The sequence below is a fragment of the Harpia harpyja genome, chromosome 12 (genome assembly GCF_026419915.1).
Source record: "Harpia harpyja isolate bHarHar1 chromosome 12, bHarHar1 primary haplotype, whole genome shotgun sequence".
Taxonomy (NCBI): Eukaryota; Metazoa; Chordata; class Aves; order Accipitriformes; family Accipitridae; genus Harpia; species Harpia harpyja.
Genome location: NC_068951.1, coordinates 1,227,423 through 1,252,830, shown reverse-complemented (window position 1 = coordinate 1,252,830; position 25,408 = coordinate 1,227,423). Strand labels below are relative to the sequence as shown.

Genomic DNA, 25,408 nt, shown 5'->3' with positions numbered 1-25,408 from the left:
AGCTGCCTAAGAAACAATGCTAATTCCCTTGCAGATTACCAGAACGCAAGGAGCGTAAGCAGCCTGACTGCAAAGCAATGGGTTTGTGGAGGCCTTCCTGCACAGAAAAGGAGAGACTTTCCTGGGGAGACTTGGAGGTTTTCAGGAAGAAGAGTTTGTAAATGCTAGTTTATTTCACTGTAAAAAGTGTGCTTTTACTGTTTCAATGCAATGCTTAGAAAATAGGAATCTAATTTTTGTGCTTGGTTTAAAACAGATGAGAAACAAAAAGAGAAGAGCTAGGTGGAGCTAAGGAGATGTCCTCAAATACCTTGTATTTTCTCTCTGTAAAGCCATTTGAGCACCACTGTCAAGGTCCTCTCATGCCTTTTAAAAGATCCTGCAGCTTGAGGTGATTCTTCTGCAAGTTTGTTCAGGACGTGTTAAAGTTTCCTTTTTGACTGAGCTTGGCTGTGTGTGCACGTGCAGGGGAATGTGGTTGTGGGTGATGTTGACACAGTGCAATGAAATCAGTGTCTGCCTTTGCACACACAGTAAACAAAAAGCCCTCCTTGCCTCTTCCAGGCAGCTGACCTCTTTAACCAATGTGCTGTGAAGCTCTTGTGCCCCTTGCTGTGTTGGAGGGGTGCCTTCCTGCTGTCGTACGCTACGGAGGTGACATCTGTACGGTCCCCTGGGTTGGAATAGGAGGGCATCTGTGTTGCAAGATGTACTGCCCTCCTCGAATGCTTCATCGTTTAACTGGATAAAAGCCACTTTGTGTTTGAAAGCTAATTCAGATTAGGTCAGATGTGAATGTAAAGTCAGTTAGCTGTTCTGGAATAATTCCCTTGTATAAAGGGGACTGGAGAGAAAAGCTGGAGACAGACAGTACTGTTAGCCTCAGTCTGTGGGTGAAGTAGAGGAGAATGAAGTGACTTGAAGGTCACACAGGCTGGCACTGTACCCTGAACCCAGATCTGAGGGTGCCTTACACATAGAACTGGACATGGTCCGTTAGTCTCTCATCCCGTGGAACATACGTTTTGAGGCAATCCAGCAGCTGATTCCAGTGTCTCTCCCCTTGCAAATAGCCACTATGTGTGTATTACAGTCAGTTGGGGACTGATGTTATGCCAAGTCCTTGTGATGATAAATGTCACAATGGAATAATTAAATATTGGTGCTTTAGGGACAGTCACTGTGGAAATTGCCCTCCATGGCAGCTGCAACATTTATTAATAATTAAAACTGTGCCTGCTGTGCTTTTCACTAAATTTGTTTCATTAATATTTTATTGTTTTAAAGAAAGAAAAAAAAACAACAGCAAAGGTGGGAAGAGAGCCTGTTTCCTAAGCAACAGCAATGCACTTTGCTGTTATTTTTAAAGGCAGGTTGCTTCATTTAAGATTTGGAACCAATTATTGCTGCATTGCTTCAGGCACCCAGAAAGCTGCTTTTCTTTTTTCATTTACTTTATTTCTAATTGAAAGACAGTGCAAAACAGTAGCTGGGTTAAGAGTTGTTGTGATGGTTGCTAGACAGGATCTATGACTGTGATGTGAAGAACATCCCCACGCTGTCATCACTCTTTGTTCTTCCCATGCTGCTCTACCTGGCCTTGCAAAACCCCATGGGCAACCAAACAGTGCTCGCCCCCGCTGCTGCTTCTGTGTTAGATGCACAGATGCTCTCTCTTCCTTTGAGTAGAAACAGCCTTGTTTGCAGAGATGTCATCAGCGCTGGGCTCCCACTTGTGTAAGACCACAGGCATTGCCTTTGCCACCTACAGATGTCCTTTGATTGCAGCGGATGTTTCCTGGTATAAGCTGATTGCTGAGAGGGGTCAAGCAGGGATGCGTCTACGTGTCCTGGTCCTCCTTTCAGAGAATAGTGCCGTGCTGAGGCTTTTGTGCATAATACGGGTGAAAAAGCAAGGGAGTGGTTGTCTTCTGAGGCAGTAGTTCTGGTTGGGAAGTATACCAGCGTGGGAAGCAGTGTCAGACTTGCTGCTCAGTAGCCTTGTTTGATGCAGTCAAGCTCATGTCCTAAGAGAACAGGAGTCTGAAAAAGCTGAGGCCATTGGCACTGTTCCATTGTTGCCATACAACATGTCAGTGAGTCTGGTTTTTGCTTTTCCCGGGCTAGGGCTCCTCTTGGTTCAGCCCGGGCAGGACCCTATTTGCAAACAGCAGTAAGAAATGCTAGGACAGTTACTCCAATATAGCCCAGGGCCAGCTGCAACAAAGCCCTAATCACGGAGGGGTTGTTGGTGTTCTTTTCCTTGGAATAGGATGGAGAGGAGAAACACAGTGACTTACTGTCCAACTCACAAGGGAACAAGGCTGAATAATCTTTCTTCTCTGCTTCCAGATAAATCTACTTACAGATAAAATGCTGATAAGTGCCGTGATCCTCAGTTCCTGATGATAAGTCTTTTAAGCATTCAAGAATGCTGTTCTCTCACTGCAAAAAGTGGGATAAATTTATATATATTTTCTTCTACTTTTTATCAGTCTTATCTACGTGTGTTTGTCTCAGTATGTGTTTATATACTGCTTGATGCAATGAGACCTTAGTGTAATACAGAAAGTAAATAACCAGTTTTTTAAAATTTAGGATACTCTATTCATCCATCCAAACATGAGTTTGTTGGCGCTGTTTAAAGTGAAACTGGAAGGTAATAAGCAATTAAATGAGAGATCACAAAGAAGGGTGAATCAAGCTATTTTTTTCAGAGAGATAGTGGGTGTAAAAGTGTATGAATACCTTGTTGTACCACTTAGTAAGGCTTTATTTGGGTTACAGCAACATGGAAATAACATGGATGGGCTGGTATTTCTTTTGTCCACTTTCTAACACAACAGCAACTTTGTCCATTTGCCCTCGGAACAGAAGAGGGTGTGGATATGCAAAGCATGAGCATTTATGCCAAAGACTTCAATTGAATGCTGTGACTGCTCAAATGCTCTTATTTATTAAAAAAAAAAAAAAAGGAAAAAGGGAAAAAGCCCTGCAACAAAACAAAAGAAAAAAACAAGTCCTTCGTTATCAGTAAGTACATGAGACATGCTATTTCATTTATACCACCTGTACTGCTTGCCAAGCTCCTGAGTTACTCATTTATTGGAGGATGGCTATGTGTGTGTAGGGTTTTCCTGTGTTTATTTGAATTGTCCCTGTTGTTCGAGTGTTGGAAGAAGCTGCTCACCACGCAGTGCATCATGATCCTGTGCTTTTGGCAAGCTTGCCAACAGCATTTACGTGACATGTTTCAGATTAGGCAGCTTGAAGAGAGACTTGTTAAGACAGTACATGTTTCTTGCTTCATTTTAAGTTGAAATTGGAGTTTCAGTTGCGGTGCTTCTCATATAGGCTGTGCAATAAGGGAATATATCAAATTTATTCTGAAGAATTTGCAGTCTAAAACTTAGGACTAGGAAGGAGGAGAAGAATGAATGTTGACTTCTCTATTTTACAGAGAATGAATTCAGGGTATACAATTAGAAGACTTGGCTTTGCTAACTCAGGTTAGTTGTATCTCAATAAAAATCGTTAAAAATGAGCAATCCCATATCCCCAAGCCATCGGTATTTAATTTCACTGGCTGTCTCATCAGGAAATTAGGGAAATTTCCATGGAAATTTTATCTTCTGTCAGATTTTATCCAGTGTTACTTGCTTAAAAACATATCTGCCTTCACAGTTGAAAGCAAAATAATGGCATGGTTATCCCACAGCGCATTTCCAATTTGTTTTTGTAGTGCTGTTTTCTGCACTCAGAGAGCAAACAGTTGTGCTTTCTGAACACGCATTAGGTTAATTTGTGTAGTGAGTGATAGCAGGAAGCCAGTTAGAGTTTTCTCTTTTCCAGTGTGATAAGACACAAAATGTGAAGTCATTAATACTTCATAAATGCTTCTCTTAATTTTTTTTTGTTCATTTAGCAGGTCATTCTTTAGTCTTGTAAAGAAATAGGGTAGCAGTGCTGGAGATGAAGGGGATGTTTTTACTAACACTGTTCAATACAGACAACATTCTGTGATCCCCCAACTGCCATAGCTTCTAGGCTAGCTAAATGCAGGAGGTGTTTCTGCATGCCATTCAGTCTTGCCTGGGACTTAGGTTAGTTTTCAGGGACTGAGCAGTGAGGAGAGGTCTTTTTCAGACACAGGCTTTCAGGTATTATGGGATTTGGAGGCCATTAAGCACAATAAGGAGGGGGAGTCTTCAGGAAATGCTCAGCACCTGACAGTATTGGGCTTAAAGTGCAACAAAATACTGCCTTCTTTCAAAATTAGCTGCTGAATCTTGGGAGAGATGCAATGTGTATCAGAGCAGATGGAGTGCCATTTGTCACTCGTAACAAAAATGTAATGTGGCAATTCTAACTGCAATTTACCGCAGGACTGCCTCCTGTCATTAAACGCAGGACAGCATTGCTCAGATGCTGAACTTAAACCCTTCTGTAAGGGCTGGCATACCTGCGTGGGTCTCAGCGAGTGCACACCTTGCAGATAAAGTTGGGGTTTTCCCTCTCCCTATGAATGAATTGGTCTGTTCTCCTTCATACCTTTTTATGGACAGTGTTGACTGGGTGAGTCATCTGCAGTCTCAATTTAAAAGCCAATAGAGGAGGCTTGTTTTTTATTTTGGGTTTTTTTTTTTTTTTTTTTTGTATTTATCTTATTTCTTTTTCCTGCAGCAGTTTAAATGAGACCTGGTTAGATTTCTGATGCACAGTCTTGCAAGGCTGAAATAGTGCAATGCGGTCTTTTACTGATGACCATCAGAGCATGTTACAGTAAGGTTTGCAAAATGAACCTCACAGATGGATCTGTTGTAGTTGTAGGTCTGGCTGCATCTCTATTCCCTTTCAGGCTGTAGTAGTATTACATTTTCTTCTGAGTTCATAGGCCTTTTAATCTTTCTGTCCAAAGCTAGATGATGGACTGTCCTGGTTTCGGCTGGGACAGTGAATTTTCTTTGTAGTAGCTGGTATAGTGTTATGTTTTGTATTCATTCTGTTGGAAGGTGAGCCTATCTTACCAGGTTTTATGGCTTTATTGTCTTGTAGTGATCTCCAGTGCTTTGGGAGGGCTTTATCTTCCCGAGCATAATTGTTCAGTTTCCTATTTGTTTTCCAGTAGCCCCTATGATTTTAGGCCAGCAAGCGTCCTAACAACTGGTTCATCTTCAGTACCTGTGGTTGCAGAGTAACTTCATACCAGTCACAGGTGATGCTGTCTTTTCCTGAGGTCTGTCACTTTGTTCCCTAGCTCCTAATCAAGTGATGCCTGAGTTGCAGTCGATTCCTTAACAGATCCAGTAGCCAATGGCTATTGCTTCTCCAGGCTGTACATCCTACCACATCAAGATGCACGGTTGCTGGGTACATGGGCATCTTACCCTGGAGATCTTTGTTACTGATGCAAAGCCTTGAACAAGTCGTTCTTCTAGGAGCTTGCCCCTGGCGCTTGGAGAATTTTCTAGGCTGGAACATGGATGCCCACAACGTAACTCGATTAAGGTGTGCTAAGCATTTCAAATCAGAGAGTCTATCCGAGTGGTGGTGGAAGCTCATTACAGGTCTAGCTATTTGTAATTGTGTTTGAGGTGACAAACCCAGCGTAACCGAGAACGGTGTGAATATGCAGAGAGCCTGGAGCAGCTGCAAGCTGTGGACCACTCATCAGTGGAGAGTGAACTGAAATGTCTGGTGGTGATGTTTAAGTTCACTGTTATTAATCCATGTGTTCCTAATGTGAAGGAACAGAGGGGGGATTGAGTGGGATGATGTTAGAAGTCTCCTATCTTTGCTGTTTTCACCAGAAAGAAAATGTCTTTCCTGTAATCTAGGTGAGTGGAAGGCATCATCGTTGTACCACTTCCCAGCAGAGTTTGTTTCCAGCCAGCTGTCATGCTGCTGTGTTTGATACGTGTTCCCTTCTATTAACACAGTAAAACAACCAAGCTTCTCTTCTCCACCCAGCCAACTCAAAAATCCACTTCACTCAGTGAGACTTGTTTCAGAGTTCAGGAATGTTAAAACACACACACACAAATACCCCCCAAAAACCAGCTCAGCTCAGCTGTGACCTAGCTGGACTCCAAATGCCTGTGGGTTATATGTGTTCTGAAGAAAGTGAAGCTCTGGCTTTGATTCTTGTACATCTCTCCTCAGCCTCCTCATTTCTCTAGGTTTTGTATTAGTCACCATGTACTGAGAGATCTGCAGGCAGCAGTACTCTAGGAGCAGTTTGTGGCTTTGTCTTGAATATGCCATTTTAAACAGTGAAACACATAATAAAAGCAGCTTTAACTCTCCTGATACATAGCCTTACCTGTCCTGTAGGTTTCCATGTATACCGTAGTCTCATTGCATTGGAGCTCCTTCCCAATCGTGTTAACCAATGAGATAGTAATGTTTGCGTGTCTCATGCTCTTTTCACAGTCTCGCCTTTGCTGGAGGAGAATGGAATACATAAGGCCGTTGAGGGGGAGGGGGTTGGTAGATGTTTTTTGTTATTTACATGCCTATTTCCAATGAGAGGTGGCATAATGGAAGTATCTCACTTCCATTTGGGACATGAAGAGTTAATATTTTAATAATTGGAAATAAAAGGATGATTTGTTCTAGCCTCTTCTGCAAATCAAGATCCTGTGGCAAGGAAAGCTGTGTGGTCACTAGATAGATTAAATGATACACAGCAATCGACTGCATGCCAGTAGTTGGTTAAATACAGCAATTTCTCACGTTCTGCATTCAGAGATCAGTTCAGGTTTGAACCTGAACTCTGTATAACTTAGATGAGATGCATTCTTGCTGGTATCATTCTTCACAGGCCAGTGCTAAAATTCCTACAACATGGTTTTAAAAATGAGTAGCAAATAACAGGGAAGTATGACCTCCAATTAGTCCTTTTCATTGCAAACACCCGACCATATGGAGAAATACAAGTGGGAGAAATGGATGCAGCAACTCACAAAGATAAACAGGAGCCTCTGCTCAAAACAGAGATCATCAGTAAAAGCAGATTTCTAGCTCATTATATCTTGAGTTGGGGGACCTGGTTCTGCTACGAGGAGTTGAGAAGAGGTTTTGCCTTTGGCTTTATTTTCAGTAGAATCGGGAATTCTTTCACAGTGACATGCCTAAAATGGGGTGAAAATACTGGGAGATATTTCAGTCCTTGGTTCATTTATGTACCGACGTTACCTGTAACTCAGAAGGTGCTTATTGTTGCTGATTAGAGACATGCTTGTGTCATCCGATTTTGAGATCTAGTCTGTCTTTCTCTTCCCCTCCTTCCTCTGTTCTCTTGACTCCACACCTGACCAGTGGGTGTTAGCAGATGGCATTCACCAGAGAGAAGACTGAAGGACAGCAGTACCCATAACTTTATCTCCTTCCATTTCTTGCAGGTGTTGTGGAAGCGTGTCTCCTGCACATGCTGAAGCGCAGGGCTGCTGGCTTCCTGCGGACTGACAAGGTGGCTGCACTGTTCACCAAAGTTGGCAAGACATACGCAATAGCTGGAGACATATGCAAGAAAGTGCAGGAGCTGCAGCAGCAGGTAGAAAGCAGGTGAGGCTGAGGTCTCTTTATCAGCAAAATTCTTACGATGTGCGTGCAGCATGGAGAGGATATGGAGACTGCTTGGTAAATGCAAAGGGGTCTTCCTTGGCCACATTTGTTAAAGCTTTGTCTCTTTAGTGTCTGTAACTATTAGTCAGATGTTTTTGTTTGATCAAGCTGACAGCTAGCAAAGGGACAGAGGTTGGGAACTGGGTCTTTGGTGTTTCGTTTTGCTTCTCAGTATAGCAGATCTGCGCATCCAGCCCACATAAAGCAACAAAAGTGAATAATAACTGGTGATTTTAGAGAATGCTCACAGTCAGGGTGTGGTGGACCAGTTTGGACTGTTGGTGGGAAGGGATGTGGGCGGCAAGAGGAACTGAAGAACAGACTTACTGGAAAAGCTGTTTGGCATGTTCCTTGCCAAACCAGTATCGGAAGATTTGTGGGTATTATGGTAGAAATAAGTTAATGGATACAAAGAATGATAGGAGGAAGGATGAACTCAAGAAGTGGTGGTCAGCAGTGAGAGGTTGATTATAGGAAGGCAGTTAAGTACATGCTGGACTTGAGCACAACTGAATTCGTTGTGGAGTCAAGGACTTGAGATTGCTGAAAGTCCTGAACTTCTTGCTAGTGGTAAGTAGTGCAATTAAAATTTTCCATGTGGTTCTGCTGACTGAATCACAGTGCATGAGCCTGTTGGATGACTGTCTTTTCTTGTAAACTCAGGACAGGAGCATTTTTTGTTCTGTTTGTAGACAGTAGTGCAGTGGCATTGCTAAGCCTTAAGACGTCTTTGTACATTGTAGGAACTCTTAGCCTCTTGATCAACTTGCTGTATGAAGGGCTTTGTCAAGAGAGCTTAACTTTGTGTTGCACTGAAGTCTTCAATTATTGACAGTTGTTTAAATTAGCACTTATACTTACATTTCTGTTTAATTTTCTGGCATTTATCTTTATTAGACTTATAATTATCAGACTTCATTATGTAGTTTTTAACAGGTTGGTACCTATTTTTGATATTTTCTTTTAATTGTGTACCTACTGATATAGACTGGAATTTTATTAATTTTAGTTTTTTAAATGTTGGGAAGAAGGATGCTTTCTCCTGAAAATTCACCAGCCTTGCTCCTCAGTTAAGAGCCCGCATAAACCCCACTCTAACCGCCAGAGACCTTGGGCTGTGTCCTCTAACAGAAAGGAGCAAATGAACTTAAATTCTGTGGTTTCTCTTGGAAAAACTTTGTGTGTTTTTTCAGCTATTAACAACCACAAATTTTAAGTGCTGTAGAAAATATGCACAGCAAAGAGACTCTATTAGGAAATACTGCAGGGGGTGGACTCACTTCGCTGAACATATAAAATGAGACAGAAGCACTGTAGCAGTCTAATTGCTCCTGAGACTGTGGCTTAAGAAAGCCCCTCTTTAGGATGCAGTTAAGCACATCTGAATTCCTCTGATGTCAGTGGTGTCGTGTATTTCTTGACTTGGGATTGTCACTGTGTGTGTGTTGCCTTGTAGAGGTGCTGTCACAGCCTAATGGAGGACTAGGAACTGTGTAAATGCAGAGAGGAGTTACAGATCTCACTCAAAACAGCAGCCAACTAACGTATTTACTCTTCGTAATTGAACACTTTCCTGAAAGGGGACCTGAGTACTGTCAAAGAACAGGATCATTTGAGAACGTGGATTTTCTACTGCAGATTGTTGAAGATGTCAGGGTTTCTCTCCTTATTAGGACAAAATTGAACCTTCTTTTTCTGCTATTTTAAGGTGCAAGTTTTCTGGGAAAGAGATCAAGAGGGTTAGTCTTCCCCTGTCAGCCCTATGCAGTACATGGAGAGCCAAGGCAGACCTGCAGTACTGTGCAGAAGTAGGAAGCTCTCCCCGTGCTCAGCTTTATAGTCCACTTTCTCCTGCAACTGTATTATATTACCTGATGCAGGAGCACGGGCCCATCACAAGATGTCATCACATGCTGTGGCAGGGCTGGCATAGCTTCACCACCAGCTATGCTATGGACACATGGCTTAGCGTGTTAAGTATTTTAGGAGGATAGGATTTGGGGCAGTGCCCCACCAGTGCTGTCATGGAAGACTTATGTTGGTTGGTACCACCTTATAAAATTGTGCATTGTGACTTGTTGCTGCACATTAGGTATTCAGTATGGAGCAGTGTTGTCATCTTGTCTTACATAACTCATGCTGCAGGCAAAGCTAGTGGGGAGGGAGGAGGGGAACACAAATTCACATTTCAGCTACTTTGCTAGGCAGCAGTAAAGAGAAACGGAGAGAACAAGCCCATTTTCCTTTTTGTGGGTCACCTTTTAGAAACTGGAAGGCTCAGGGCAGCACATTCAGCTTCACAATCAATCTCTGGTTCCAAATCTGTTCAGGCCATTAATTATCTCAACAGTGACAAGCGATAATTTGTGTCAGCGCCACCGAAGAAGTGAAGGGGAGCATTGTTGTCGGTATGAAAATGTATTTTGGACGCCAGTACTCAATGGATGAGAGGTGGATGCTCACTGTGGCAGGACACCCAGCATAGATAAGAGCACGTGTTGTGCTGAGAAGGCACGAAGCTGCTCCTTGGCATGACGCAAATTGCAGCTCCAACCTTGCGAAGCTGTGCAGTGGCATGGCAGGAAGCATGCCATACTGGGGTCTACAGAGAAAAGTACATGCGGCAAAACACCTGCCCACAGCATGCCTGGGGCACAACGTGCCAGTGTCCCTCATTGGGCTGGGGTCAAGTAGATTTATTTGGGCAGCAGATAAGAGAGGAATGACAACTTCCCGCATGGTTCAGAGACCACTGTCCTGAGCAGCCCTCATGTTCTTGTTTACAGCCGCACTTGGGAAGTGATTCTGCTTTTTGTATAGCCAGCTTGCCATCCTGCCGCTGAAAGGCAGCATTAAGCTCCTCAGTCTGAGGTGGACCTATTGCTGTGCTGACTTATGCTGGAGGAACAAGCAGTGGGTCTTGGCAGTAAGCAAGCTCCCAGCTGGCTTTGGATGCTCACTTGCTATAGTTCTAGTTTCTCAGTTTGCTGTTGCTTCTCTCTTAGGTGTCTTGTTGTCATTCTGTAGGTGGTAGGAGGTAGGATCTCACTGCCAGCATGGTAGCACAGACTCTGCTATAGCTATATATGGTGCTTTACAGAGACAATGAAAAGATGGGCCTGTGCCCAAGGATTGCCTGATGATGGTATAGCAGGAGGTCCCTGGAAAAGCTCTGCCTGTGTTATCTCAAATCCTACTCCATGCTTCTCGTCTCAGTGGGAATATCTCATGCTGAAACAGCTGTGTGCCTTCTTGGAGTCATGGCTAGCTTCAGCCTGAAGGTACCAGACAAAGCTGGGAGGCAAGAATCTTTTTACCATCCTCCCTTGGGCTTTCCCAACTAAGTGCGAAGCTTGCTTTGATAAGAAGCAAACTTCTGTTCATCAGGTGCTACTTATTTTCTGCTACACTTTGCATTTTGTTGTTTTTTCATTCTTTTGGAGTGTAGGTCTGCAGTGAATTTACAGCCTATTCATTTCAGCCTCGTATGTGGGAGTTTTAGAGGAGCACAAATGTTGGGCTTTTCCTAAAGCTCCAGAAGTGGAAAAGGTATTTTTGGTAGGTGACTACCTAGCCTGAGACATATAATACGGGCCTGTTTGGGGGCTTTCTTTAGAGCTTGTTTAGCATCTGTCTGTGAATTAGATAATCTTTATAGACTTTTCCTATTCACAACTTGGAACTGAGGCATCCTAAATCTTTAGAGTGATGATTTTCAGAAAATCCCAGATGATGGACTGACTAAAACTCCGCACCCCAGTGGTAGCGAGTACTAACACAGTAATGTAGACAGCTAGTATACAGATACACATTTGTCAGATACGTGCTGTGTATTCCAACACCGCTCCACGCAGTCTTTCACTGGAGAGCTTTCTGTGAGAAGAGTCATCTGAATTCTGACTACTTTTACTTTATCTCCTTTTGCAGGAAAAATCAGCCAGATGGGCAGGAACCCCTCAAGAGGCAGGGATCAACCACAAGCAAAACACCTGTCTTGACACCTCAGGCCATCAAACACATATGGGTTCGGACAGCATTGATTGAGAAAGTGCTCGACAAGATTGTGCAGTATATCGTTGATAACTGCAGGTAAGGAAAGTATCAGAAGCATGGGGATTTGTTGGACTGAGGTGTTTGGGTATCTGCAACAAGGGATTTCATCAAAAGTCTTCTGAAAACTTCTGTGATGCAGACTTCTGGTAAGAAGAAAACCAGCTGCACAGGCATTTAGGAAAAAAATGTACTTTTGTTTTGAATCATTGACAGTGTTTCAGACTTAGAAAAATGTTAACAGCCATACAGCTTTCCAGAAATCAGCTAAAAAACTAACTTGAAGTATATTAGGTGCCCAAATTCTAATGGGACCTAGACCTTAGTGAAATAGAAATGTCTTCTAATAGGTCAGGAGTGCTTAATTCACTTATATTAGTTGAAAACAGTCCTTTGGAACTTTAGGATGTCAGGGAGGAAAATGCCCTTTGTAGATGAAAGAAGGGGAAATGAGTTTAGAACAGGAGGAGTTAATGGCATAAAACCTTAGGGCTGTGAAAACAGGTTCTTTGAGTCATGGTTCCTTTTTAGAAAAGTCAAGCTTTGTGTAAAGTGAATCTTCCCTTGCAAAACTGAAGAGCACCAATGCTTTATGTATGTAATCCACAGGGACTCCTTAAGAGGAAAAGACAAGTCCTCTCTATTTTATCATTGCTTCCTACTGTCCAGCATTGGCTTTGGTTTCCCAAGAGGTGATTCTTAACTCTTACTGTTCCTACCCTCCCATAACTGATAAAGAAGAATTATGGGGCACACTGGGGACAATTTCCCATAAGAAGAGAAAGGTAGGAACCCTAAAGCTTGATGTGGTCCCAGAAAGATACGTCTGTACCCACTGCTATCGCAATTTGTTCGCAGTGGTGCTCTTGTAATTCTGCACTGGGGGGACACGTTTTTGGCTGTCCAAAGCCCATGGGTCTGAACAAGGGAAAGGAACTTATTTTCACAGTATTTTCCAGGTTTGCATTACTGTTTTCCTTGTCATCAGCTTTATTTTCATGATCTATCTTGCCACTAAAAAGGAGGAGAATGGAAGAAAGGTGGTCTTGCTGTTCAAAGAAAACTGTTGCTCTGGGATATCTAATGCCAGTTTGTTTTAAGAGTTGAGTATAGAAGAGACAGTGGGAGGGGTTGGCTGTGTCCCAGAGACATAGTTAATGAAAGCATTTTAGTCTGTTGTATCAAGATGTCTGCTGATACATGGATACAAGGATTTTTTAATTTCTTTTACCACGTAATTCACCTGGAGATGTGTCAAGAATGTTCGGTCTCAATTGTTCCATTACTGTGTATGGTAGATGTTCACCTTACTGCCTTCTCCATCCATTCAAATGAGTTAGGATCAGGTCCTTAATTGCACGTGTGTGATTTTGAGAACCTGACTTAGTGAATAAAGCAAACCTCTTCATAAGGCTTGTTCTCATGCGTTTTTGTGACATTACTGCTCAAATGCTTCATGTTTAAGTCCTTCAGCTCTTCTGTTCTTGACGAAGAGAAGGTGGTTTAGAGTTTGAGCCCCACCTAGTGGGAGAGACAGCAGAGGATAATGACAGTTCAAGAAATTTGGGTGTTTTGATTTTTTTTTTTTGGCTATGTGGTTTTATAAGTCAGCTTTGCCTGCTGTGATGGGAAGACTTTGGGGGTCATTGCAAGAGCTACTATTTGTAGTAGGTCATTGTTCTTGACAGTGTTTCAAGATTATTCCTCACAGATGGAAGAGATGTTTAAGAATGTGTGGATCTCTTGGTCTCTGTGGAAAACTGACAAAATTGCTTGCACAGAGTTATTGTTTGTCTCCATATTGCGTTAGTGGCCAAAACCCCAAATCAAATATAGTGGGTAAACACATTTAGCAAAAGGCAAGCTCCTGCCTCTTGAGCTCAGTTCAAAAATAGATGAGGTAGAATGAGCATACTGGGGGGGAAGTGACTTGCCTGAGATTACACAGCTGATCGAGGGCAGAATATGGATCCAAAGTACGGGTGGTGGTAATCTTGTTAAATATAGAAGTCTGGAGTGTATGTTTATTGAGCTTGTTGTTCTATGCTCCTTTTATGCTCCATGGAGATCCAGTCAATGTTACTGATGTAGTTTAGGAAATGATCTAATTCTAAAGCAGGTATCTACAATAGGCTAAATTAATTTCTCCATAGCTTTCTTATGATATATTTTAATGATCTTTAAAAATAGTTCACGACACACCATGTTGTAAAAGCCTTTTTTACTTGCAAACCCAACACAACGTTTCTTCTTTACAAGTTCAGTAGATGAGCCAGTCAAGCTCCATTAGAGCTTTTAGAGGAGATGCATGCATTGCTGATTTCTAGGTAATCATAGCAACTGCTCTTCCTCTACCTGTCAAATTCAGGAAATATATAGGGTTTGGATCCCTTTGGTCCTGCCTCTGTTTAGATACACAGTTTTCTTATCGTTCCATTGTGTGGGAGAGTGTATTTGATAATCACAGCAAAATTCTATTGCTGGAATTTTTGTGTTAGAACTGTAACTAACACCAAGCTTTGAAAATGTGTTCTGCTTCAGTACATGCACAGCACTCCAGATGTACAGCCTAGGTCCTATTTTCAACCTTGGTAAAACTCTTAGAACTCTAAACTCTTAAATCTTCCCTTTTATATAGGTAATTTAATTGTCTGAATTTGCTCTTGAAATGAGTGTTTGACCTCAGTTTTTAAGTATGAAGTCTGACCTGGAACGTGACTTCAGTAGTCATGCTTCCCCCTGCACATGCAGTCAACTTCCACTGGACTACTGGGGGGCCACAGCAAATGCTGAAGGAGTTGTCAGGTTAATAGCAGCGTGTCTAGCTTCTCTGCCCTTGCCTCTTTTGCTTCCTTTGACATACTTTCTGGTAAGCAGTAACGTGATATTTTTAAAGTCAATGCACTCATGTTACTAGGAGGCATAAGAGCTTTTAAAAAATAACTGTTGGTGTTTTTAACTGGGGTCTGATCTTTTATTCCTAGTAAATATTATGAAAAAGAAGCTTTACTGGCAGATCCTGTTTGTGGTCCAATACTGGCTTCTCTTCTAGGTGAGTTCTTGCAAAGTTACTTCTTATGCTAAAGAAAATAAATTGTTTCTTAAAACATTTTGTATTATGACAGTGTTACAAAAGGTGATTTTTATCTCTAGCATGTAGTTTATTTATAATGCAGCAACACAGATGATGTTGTTTTGTTGCTTAGGAGACTAATAGAGACTGTTCATCTGGGTTTATTATTAATTATTGGATGGATCAGAGAACAGAATGGGAATAGCATTTTACTGAATGCTTGCTAGCAGATTGTAACTACCAATGCTGCTATGGCAGGGTATTGTGTCCTACAGGAATATTTTTATACAGCCCTAGATAATAGGACCTGATATGTTGTTATATGTATTGTCTACATTATGGGCTGATGCTGTAGGATCATTAAGTGATAGTTAATATTCACATGGCTTGAGAAGGAAATCTCACTTTCAGTACTTGGCCAGCAGGATAAGACCAAGTACGTGTCTGAACAGACTCAGAAGGTTTCTCTCTTGGGCTGTTTTCTTAGTTGGACCATGTGCTCTGGAGTACACCAAGCTAAAAACAGCAGATCACTATTGGACAGACCCTTCAGCAGATGAGCTTGTTCAACGACACCGGATTCATGGAGTACACGGCCGCCAAGACTCTCCTTCGAAGCGCCCAGCCCTGGGAGTAGGTATTTACTGAGTAACTATTTCTGAGTTAAGGCACAGGTTGATAATAAAAACAACACCAGGAGGGAGAGATCTGAATCTAGAACAACCTTTCTTTTCTCTTCTGTAATGGAGCCTTTATCGCAGATTAGAAGTCCGTTTGGGCCCAGATGTTCTCTTTATCTGTATGTAGAAAAGTTTGAGATCCAGGACTAAATTCTGTGGCTTTTGACACTTGTGATCTGACTGGGTAGTTCACAAGAAATTATGAGCTGCCTTGGTCAGGGGTGAGTAAGAGTCTAGGTTATTTCTCTGCAAGGTCTCCTGGCTCAAGAAGAAGTTCCACTCTACAGAGATTGGTCTAAATGGAACTGTTCCTGTTCTGTTGGCCTGCTGGTACAGTCATTCCTGTCCTACCTGATCTGCCTTGACTGTGTTTGTGTGTGTGCTAGGTCCGGAAACGACATTCAAGTGGGAGCACATCAGAAGATCGCTTTGCTGCTTCGGCGAGAGAGTATGTGGAGTCTTTGCACCAGAATTCCCGAACACACCTTTTGTATGGAAAAAACAATGTCTTAGTCCAGCCGGTGAGTACATGGAGTTTTGGGCCAACACACACAGCTGCTGCCTGGCTGTGACTTGAGAAGTTGGTAGTATATGTAAGAATAGGCTTGTTGAGTACCTCCTTAATGTCTTGTCCTCAGGACAGTGCTGCCTTCCCACTTGATTCTATTATGCTGAGGTAAATTAAGATGTGACAAATGCTTTCACTGCCTGACCAATGTGAAATGTGAAGTGGGCCTATAGGTAGGAACAAACATACCGGACTGTATTTCATAAACCCAGTGAACCTACTGTGTTTTTTCCACTCTTTCTAATAGCAATATTAAATACCAGTACTTTTGCTGTTAACTGTTCCCTCAGCAGTTCCTATATAATGCACTGCTCTAGAACTTGTGGGGCATAGGAAGGCTGGAACATGACAATTATAGTTGTGCACTTGAGTCACCTGGATTGTCTGTTTGTTGCTTCTGTGAACAGAAAGATGACTTGGAGGCAATTCCTGGGTATCTCTCCCTTCATCAGTCAGCAGATAGTTTGACATTAAAATGGACTCCAAATCAGCTGATGAATGGAACCCTTGGAGATTCAGAGCTGGAGAAAAGGTAGTCATTGCATTCAGGAAAAGATCAGAAGCATTCACGGTGTTTATTTCTTGTATACTTGGCAATATGACGTAAGTGTAATAAGGCTGATTTAATTGAAGGGCTTCTGAATAGTGCATAAGTTGAGGTGTCGGACAGCTTGGGTTCTGTTCCTGTTTTGCCACAGATTAAGCAACTTTCCAAAGGTCCTGTAATGCACTTGGATATAAGGCCTTTTCAAAAGGAAAACAAAACCCCACTTTTCCAGGTGTTTGGGAGAAAAGGCTCAACACTACCTTCCATCATTACAATTCTAGTACCTGCCTTCAGAGGGTCATAGATCACTTGGTAAGCATGGCTAATTTCAGCCTCTAGAGAGACCTGCAATGTCATTGTCTTTCGTTAGATCAGTTATTCATCTAATTTGGCAATCTGCTTCAGTAGAAAGACAGGTAAAGTCTTGAACCAGGCAGGTATGCCTCCTCAGGGAATGCTTCCTTCAGGACCAGAACAGTGCTCTCAAATGCTTAATCCACACCATTCTTTTTCTAAAACTTCGTGTGTACTTTTTAATAGAACATCAGTGAAGACCTCTACCCTTGCTTTTATTGCTAACCTCTGTCAAGGTTGTTCTCAGAAGGGTTCAGGGCGTTTCATGTTTAATCTGTAAGCTTGAGCCCCAATGGATTTACATGCTGCTGGCCATAAATCACATGAGCAAGACAGAACAGAACCCTGCTGTCCTGAAACCCAGCTACAAGACCATCATGAAGTCTGTGCCCCAGGCGTTTTAATCTTAGCCAGAGCATTGTTGTAATCTGGTATGGGGCAGTGGGGGGGAAGGGGAGGTGAAGAGAGGAAGGGAGGTTTTGGAAAGGCTGGTGCCAGATGTATCCACTGTGGAGAATTAGTTCCTTTGCCTTTTACTTTATTATTAATTTACCTTAATTGAGCAATTTTAATAAGCAGTTATTAACTTAGCAGAGTCTTTTTATGGGGTGCTTGGAACCGCAAGCATTCCTGAATGTGGAAGAAAAAAATGTTTCCTGCACTCTTTCCTTCCCTATTAGTGTTTACTGGGACTACGCATTAATAGTGCCACTCAGCCAGATCGTCTGCATTCACTGCCATCAGCAACGTAAGCATAAACCTTCTTCTCATGGGGGTGCTACCAAATCCCCTTTCTGCCAGGTGAATGTTAATGCTGCTGCCATTTTATATGGTGCCTGTTAGGGGTTTATTGCAAAAGGAGGCAAACCATTTTTCTTCTTCAGATGTCTTCACTTTTTCAGGCCTGGTAAGAACTCCTCTGCCTAACACTGCTCTAGTTGTCAATTGCTTTTTATGTTCTTTGTTTTTTCTGTGTGCTTTGTTTTTTTTCTGAGCATCTGTGCAGAACAGCGCTTATGGGAAACTGTCAGCAGCAGGTATTAAACATAGAAGCTTTGGCTTTATAAGCAGGGGCCTCCCTCCGTTGACCGTTACAAAAAAGGAGAGGGGGAAAAAAAGCAGGTCTGTCAGCCGCGTCTATAGTGGGATCATCAACCTGTAGAAAGGGAGTGCATGTAACCAGAGCCACCCTCTGTCACCCTCCAACCATCCAGTTCTCAGTAGCCCATTCTGCTCAATGTAGGGAGAGGAATATGGAACAAAACGTCTCTGCCACTGCTTTCCTTACCACAAGTCTTAAGTCAAAATCACAGAGCAAAGACCACATTTAGAAATTTTATTTGGAGTCAGATTTGAATTACAGTTGGACTAAAAGACCTTTTGAACTAAGAGCCTGTTTTAGAAGACAGTTATATATATTGCTTTTAAATACATAAGCAGGAGAGCCACTTGAATGATTGCTTTTCCTCTCTCAGTGTCATTAACACTTCTGACTAGTTATGGGCATATGGGGATGACTGTTAAAATCTAGAAGCCTAGCTGGTAGAGGATGACAATTGCAATGTTAGTTCAGGTCCATTTGCCTCACTTCGATCAGCTTCCCCAGGACACTTTGTGCCTGTCCAGTATTTCACTGACTGGTCAGATGCATCACCACTCTGCTTTGTGGCAGTTCCACAGGAAAAGGAGAGTTAAATAAGAGACATGAAACATGACAGCCTTTGTTGTTCTTCACTGAGAAAGCTGTTTCAGTATCAGGTGCCAGGCATATATGCAACGTGATTTTTGTTGTTTGCACAAGATGACAGACACTTGGCTGTCCTGCCACAGCACCTAGCTACCTGACTGGAACTTGCACAGCCACGCTGCAGAATACACCTTGCTCTCAGAGATCCCCCCTTTATCCAGGTGGCTCCAGATGCCTCATTCATTCAGTTTTGGAAAAGGAAATTAAGAACCTAATTCACTTAATTCTTTTGAAAATTGTACAAGATGCAGATCATTATGCTTAAAACAGTATTCAGAGCCCAGGGTGGTTTTCCTTATTTGTGCTAAATTTCTAGTGACAGTGAAGATAGGTGAGAAAAATTTACGGCAGAGAATATGACTTGCTAATTTTCACAAGAATAAAGCTGACAGCCTCTGGTTATATGCATTAGGTTGGTTTTCATTCTAAATTGTGTGTCCTTTGTCAAGTTATGTCATACAGCAGAGACTTAGTTTAGTTATTCCTTTATTATTTATTATATTAGTGTTCAGAATCACTTTAAATGTTTCTGCATGAGGCCTGTCATAGTTTGCTTGTATCTTGAGCTTCTTTAGGACTTAAGGACTGAGATCATCCCTAGATCGCACTGTGATTTACAGAGCTTTATTTATCTACTTAGAGATGATCACAAATAAAATTTACTTAGAAGGTAAGAGCATAAAATAGAGGTTCCGATGTAACAGCGTGGACTTCCCTTGTCCTCCTTTGCAGCAGAAAGCAGATGGACATTAGTCTTGGTGAGTCAGGATGGAACTCAGAGACCTCCGCTGCACTTCCCCCAAGGAGGTCACCTCCTCGCGTTTCTCTCCTGTCTGGAAAATGGTCTTCTGCCTCGTGGTCAGCTGGAACCACCACTTTGGTCCCAACAGGGCAAGGTACTGCCTTTTCGGATGAGCTGCTTGTAGTAGTTAGGGCTGATCTTAATGTCTTTGTTCAACCAGCATCCTGCTCCGCAGAGCCTGGGCATTGATTATCAGCTGCTTTCTAGTAAAGTGGGAGGCAAAATAACTCCATTTAGTCCAATCTGATTCTTATACAGATAGTCTATAGAAATTGTTCATACCTTCATTACCGCATTGAGCAATGAACTGGAATCTGCTGTTCTATCAAAATATGAACCCAAACGATAGGGACCAAGACTCAAATGGACCGGGACATACTTGCTCTCAGAGGCTTGCATTATTGAAGAAGCTGGTGCCCAACTCCCATGGATTACAAGAAAAAGCTGTGTTCTAAGCACACAGAAAAGTTGTGTTAAGTACCCCTAAACCACCTGCTATATATGATTCTACTGTTGTTTTCTCCCTCACCTCCTCCCAGCACTGCAAGTTTAGTTTTAAGATGCCAAAGGTCTGAAGTACTTAGTTTGTTGTGCTCTGCTAGTCATTTGTAGCTGAATGTATGGAATCATTATTTTCTCTAGGGTAAGGTATTTCCAAAGCTTCGAAAACGGAACAGCAACAAATCAGTGGACCTAGAGGAAATGCCAGCTGAAGATACTTCTACAGACTATGTGTTCAGAATTATCTATCCAGGACACAAGCATGATAACAGTAAGTGCCTTTGTTCTGCTTTGTTAAAAAAAACCCAACAAACAACAAAAAACCAAAACAAAGCCCTAAGAAAACCTTGAAGTAATATCCTGGGAAGTAACTGAAGGTAACGGACAAGCCAGGTTTTTGGGGGGGAAGAAAAAAACCTATCACAAAATTTCATTGTGTGATAATTGTGATCAACAGGTACGGCTTACTGTAGGTTTCCTTAATGCAGTGAAGCTTGTTATCTTAGTGGAAATGGAGTTGAGGTGGGGAATCTTGTTTACATTTACTCTGTGTTTTGCAGAGGAAGTTTTCAAAATACTCCCCTGGGCTTGCAAACTGAGACTAAAAACAAAGATTGCTTGACTAGCAAAGAGCAGTTTTGCTCCTGAAGTGAGGATATTTTTATTGGCCACACTGCTTGCTCATAATGTTGTTATTAGAAGAAAAAAAACCAACCATAAACTCAACTCTTAAAGTACCCCAAGAACTCCCTGGGCTAAGTTTTCCTGGCTTGGAAGCAAGAACTGAACAATGGATAAATAAAGGCCCTTCCAAGGAAACTAAATGAACTCCCAAGCACCAAACCACCTCATGTCATCAGTGAATACAAATTCCTTACATGCAAGAAGGCATTTGAGCTAGTTCTCAAACAGCATGTTCAGTTTTATTCCCCTTGGCAAAGAAGCAAGAATTTCCCAGGAAGATCAGACCCTAAAGTTTACAGGGGATTTGGATTTACTGCTCATGTCGGGTCTTACTGCAGCTGAAAAAGCAGAAATCTCAGCTGAACCCTCCTTACGCCAGGGGACTGAACCACAATGGTGGCCGTGCTTTATTAGGGCTTCTGGATTTGCCACAGGTAAGTTCATGCACACACCAGCAAAAGCATGTTCTGCCTTTGCCTGAATCAAGGGGACTGCAGATTCTGTGGGCACATCCAGCACAGACCTGCCTGTTGAGCGCAAGAGCTGGCTCCTGCCTTGGGCTTCCTTAGGAGGAGGCCTGTACCTTGCATGTTTACAGTGCCAGACAATGCTGGGGAGCAGAACGTTTGCTGTCCAGATATATCTGGCACAGGTTTCAGAGTGGAAAAGAGGCCACAGCATTGATAAGGGCATGGTGAAGGAGAGAAGCTAGTCGGAGCCTAGAGTTCCCATGGAGTTTTGCTAAAAAGCATACTCACCTACTGCAGGCTGGCATTGGGGCCTTTCTCTATTGCCATGATGTGACACATGTGCTCTGGGAATACAGCCTGTGCACAATCAAAAGCTGGCCTGTGTTTGGTGGAGCATTCTTTTTTTTCTGTAAGAAACTCATTTTTCATACCCATTTACAGGAGCTTGTGCCTTCAAGAAGAGGGCAGGGTTCAAGTCCTTTGTCTTTGCTGAACATGTCCTTTTGAGTTTTCCCGCAGAATCGAGTTCTCTCTTCTTATGCTCCTCTTTCACTATTTTCTTTGAGCAGTAACTATTAACTACCACCACTTAGCTGCCAGCCGCTCTACCTCTGTTGACGATGATGAGGAGGAGGAAGATAAGCTACACGCAATGCTATCAATGATCTGCTCTCGGAACCTCACAGCTCCTAATAGGATGAAAGGTTTTTATCCTCCTCCCCCTGTGTCCCAGAGCTCTATTGCAGCTCGTTCCACTGATGCATACAACAGTGTTGGCATTATTACAGGGAAAAACATTTCACTCATGCCATGAGATCTGGAGATTAAGTTGACTGTGTGGAGAGACTGGGAATATGCTCACAACCTATGGAAAGTGGAAACAACAGCATCTTCCCTCTCCTTTGAGCATGTGTGCTGCTGAACAGACAAACTTTCTCTCCTTCCAGAGGCTTCCGGCCCCACCTTCATAAGAGCTGGATACTAGAACATGTTCTCACAAGAGGAGGGAGTGTAACAGGTCTTTGTATTATTCTTCTGTGAGTTAGTCGTGTACAGCGTAACAGACTGGGGAGGGCAGCCTTGCATAGGAAGCATCAGAGGTAAACCATTACAGCAGTAGTAGTGATGTGCCGGGCAAAGTCAGAAATAGAGTGTGCCTGTGTAGACAGAATAGGGCAGAAGTGTAGTGAGTTACAATTTGAGCCCAGGGATGGTGCAAGTATGCATGCTCCCATGCTTTGTATACCTCTATAAGGTAGCAGAGGTGTGCAGAGAAGATTCTGTGGAGATGCAATACCTTTCTGTGCTCAGGTGCTTTCATTCCACTTCTTGCATTCATAGGCTAGGTGGGTTTCAGATTATCAGCTGCAAGACTCCACTTTCCAAAAATTTGTCATCTAATTCTTTTCCTAAAGCAATCATAACATATGTATTAAGTTGGTATTCTCCAGTAGGTGTATGTATTACATGCATTCAGGACCTAGTAGTGTAGTTCTGGAGGCTAAGAAGTCCTCACTTCCTCAAAGGAGGAAGCTGAATGGTGTATAAAATAATCCATTCCCCAGGCCAAACCCCTCCTCCACAGCTTGGATTCTCAGGCTTGCAGTTGTTCAGAGACAGGCAGGTGTTGTCGAGGCCTCTCCACTAGTTCACGTGAAATCTCTCCCCCCTCTAGGCTTACCAGTTCTGCACAGCTTCAATACCGCCAGACTTCGGGCCTTGATACCTCTTGAGTGCATGTGCCAAACCTGGCACACTCCTGTTATAATCAAAACAAGAGCCTCTGCCTCTTCCTAATAAATGGAGTGTATCAGCAAGAACAGAATCTTCTCTGTTATCAGGCTGTAAAGTAGCTGTCAAAAGTCTGACATCTGCAGAGGAAGTAGGAAGGAGAGCAACTGCTTGCAAGTTTGGCTCTTGTCTGTATTTTTCATTCCTTATGTTAGAATGAACATGCTTTTTCTGGTATTTCTATTTCCTAAGAAAAACACAATGTATTTTGACTCCAGATAAGACACTCATACCTTTAAATAGCAGAGCAATGAATTTTGGTTCCAAATGGATGTTAGCCCTGGTCTGGTGGGACTGACTGTAGGAGACAATAATTGCCCTGCATCTCTGTATAGTGCTTAAGTTCTGTTTAGATAGGATATGAAAATGTGTTCAAGGAGATCCTCCTCATTTCTTGTAGGCTGCCTACAGACTTATCCCAAGGTAGTAGCCCCTAGAAATGGATAAAGCCCAGAATAAAGAGTTCTTGAAAGGTATGGATGGAAAGAAAGTCCAAAAATACAGCGTTCCCCTTGAAAAAAGATACCGTTTCAGGGAGTTTCTGTGTGTCTTAACTGATCATGTCTGGATATGGGTGATAATGGAAAGGAAGAAGGTCTAACACTGCCACATACACATGTTAAGAGGCTAACACTATGATCTAAAGCATAAGAAACAATTTAGTCTTTAGTCAGGTGATGGGAATTTGAAGTTATCCCACTAGAACAGCTGTCAGGTATCTGCTTTTGCTTATTTAATTTTGAAGGTAGTGGTAGAGTTAGGACTATGTCTGCTGTTTGAGTAGTGATTCTTGCTGAACTAGATTGGATTAGCTGTTGTCTCTCCAGCAGCATCCCTTTTAAATAATGACAACACTGTTGTAGCAGGTTTGCTAGCCATTTGCTTCTACATTTTGCAACATGCTTGACTTTTGCATGTAGCTGAAGTTACAGATAACACCACTACAATTAAAGAAAAGATGCTGTTCACTCTAATTCTTCACTAATTCAGGTACCTTTCATCTGAATCTTTAGGTTCTGTGGGGTTCTTTCCTTGTTTCTCTAAAAAATAAGAAATCAAAACTGAAAAACCCACTTTTCTTGTCAGTAGAGGGGAGGCAAAAAATAATGATCTAAAAATGTTTGTCCAGTGGTTTTTATTTGAACCCAATAAGAAGCTGCAATAAATACTGGGTCATTCAGCTCCTTCCTGAAGAATTAAGGTGAAGAGCATTTTTGCATCACACTTTGTTTTGTGAAATGAAATACACATGACTGCTTCCGCATGAGCCTGTGCTTTTTCTGTTAACAAATGTTTTTACTCCACTCCTTCCTCACCTATGCCCACTTTCTAATAGGCACTACTAAAATGCTTTATGCTACCTTGATTTAAAATGCATGAGATGGTTTGGAATTGCCCCTACCACCACCCAACAAATGTATGTTTTAAAAGCACGGCCCAGGGGACTGAATTTTGCTTACAAATGTTAATTTAGTGACATACAGTATTATGGCATTTGCCTTAATTTTAATCATGGGTGAGCTGAAAGGCCAGTTATTTATTATAAAACAAAAAACCCACGAGCTCAAATGCCAGCTGGGAAGGTTGAAGAGCTGAAGCCAAGCTTTCTGAAGGCAACTGGTGATTTTTTGGGGGTTGCCTTCCTGAAGCGGGTTAAAAAGACAAATAGAATTGGTGGAGCAGGGATAACTCAAGAAGCTGCACGGTACTGTTGGATCACATTTTCCTGCAGAACATCCTACTTTGATAAACATAGTGTTGACATCAGTAGGACTTGAACTATCCTTCTGTGCTAAATATTTTAGGATCTGGTTCTGAGGGGGAAAGAAGCATCTTCTGAAAATAACTGAATCAGTTTGTCTTAATTTCTTTTATGCTCAAACTTTCACTTTAACTGGACTAGCAGTTACATGGCTGATTCCAGGAACTGCAAAATGAAATTCTGAGACCGGAATTAAATAGAAGGTCAGGTTAGATTATCTTTTCTGGCCATAAATAACATTACCGTAGCATTACACAAGAACCAGTTTTAGTTGTTACTGCAGCACCCTTTTCTCTGTTCTCTTTGAAACACAAACTGGGATGTGCATAGGCAAGAAAGGGGGAGATGGTGAAGGGATTTGACTTCATGGGAAGTGACCGTGCACAGCATGCAGCTGATTTAGATGTGCCAAGAGCAGTATTTCTGAGGTCACTAGGACGGTGCTCTCCCCTTTTTGGAATCAAGATTCAGAGCCTGCTGAGAAGTAAAGCATGAAGCCATCAGGATGCACAGAAGAAAGAGGAGGAAAGAAGAAAAAAGGTTGATGGCCTGCTGTTTTGTTTGGTTTTTTTCCCTAGACACCAGCGAAATGATAGAGATGCAAGGCTTTGGGGCAAATTTGCTTTCGTGGCAGCTGGAGCACTGCAGCCAAGGTTCCTCGTGTGTCTCCTGTTCAACAGGCAGCTCTCCCTATGATATATCCAGCTGTTGCAACTGCATCCATGATAGGTAAGCAAGTTGTGCAGAGAGCTT

At 42.3% G+C, this 25,408-nt stretch overlaps 1 protein-coding gene across 6 annotated transcripts in view; it reads left to right on the top strand.

Moving 5' to 3' along the window:
* SGSM2 (small G protein signaling modulator 2) overlaps positions 1-25,408 on the top strand; it is a 63,914-nt gene that overhangs the window by 22,589 nt on the left and 15,917 nt on the right. For 3 of the 6 annotated variants that reach the window (XM_052803340.1, XM_052803338.1, XM_052803343.1), the window contains exons 3-13: positions 7,404-7,566; positions 11,554-11,715; positions 14,661-14,728; positions 15,237-15,382; positions 15,816-15,950; positions 16,405-16,529; positions 17,579-17,646; positions 19,378-19,541; positions 20,090-20,219; positions 21,672-21,806; positions 25,234-25,384. In XM_052803340.1, the coding sequence (XP_052659300.1) occupies positions 7,404-7,566; positions 11,554-11,715; positions 14,661-14,728; positions 15,237-15,382; positions 15,816-15,950; positions 16,405-16,529; positions 17,579-17,646; positions 19,378-19,541; positions 20,090-20,219; positions 21,672-21,806; positions 25,234-25,384 (1,447 nt within the window). The remainder of the gene's footprint in view (positions 1-7,403; positions 7,567-11,553; positions 11,716-14,660; positions 14,729-15,236; positions 15,383-15,815; positions 15,951-16,404; positions 16,530-17,578; positions 17,647-19,377; positions 19,542-20,089; positions 20,220-21,671; positions 21,807-25,233; positions 25,385-25,408) is intronic. The other 3 variants (XM_052803339.1, XM_052803342.1, XM_052803341.1) reach the window with 3 other exon arrangements.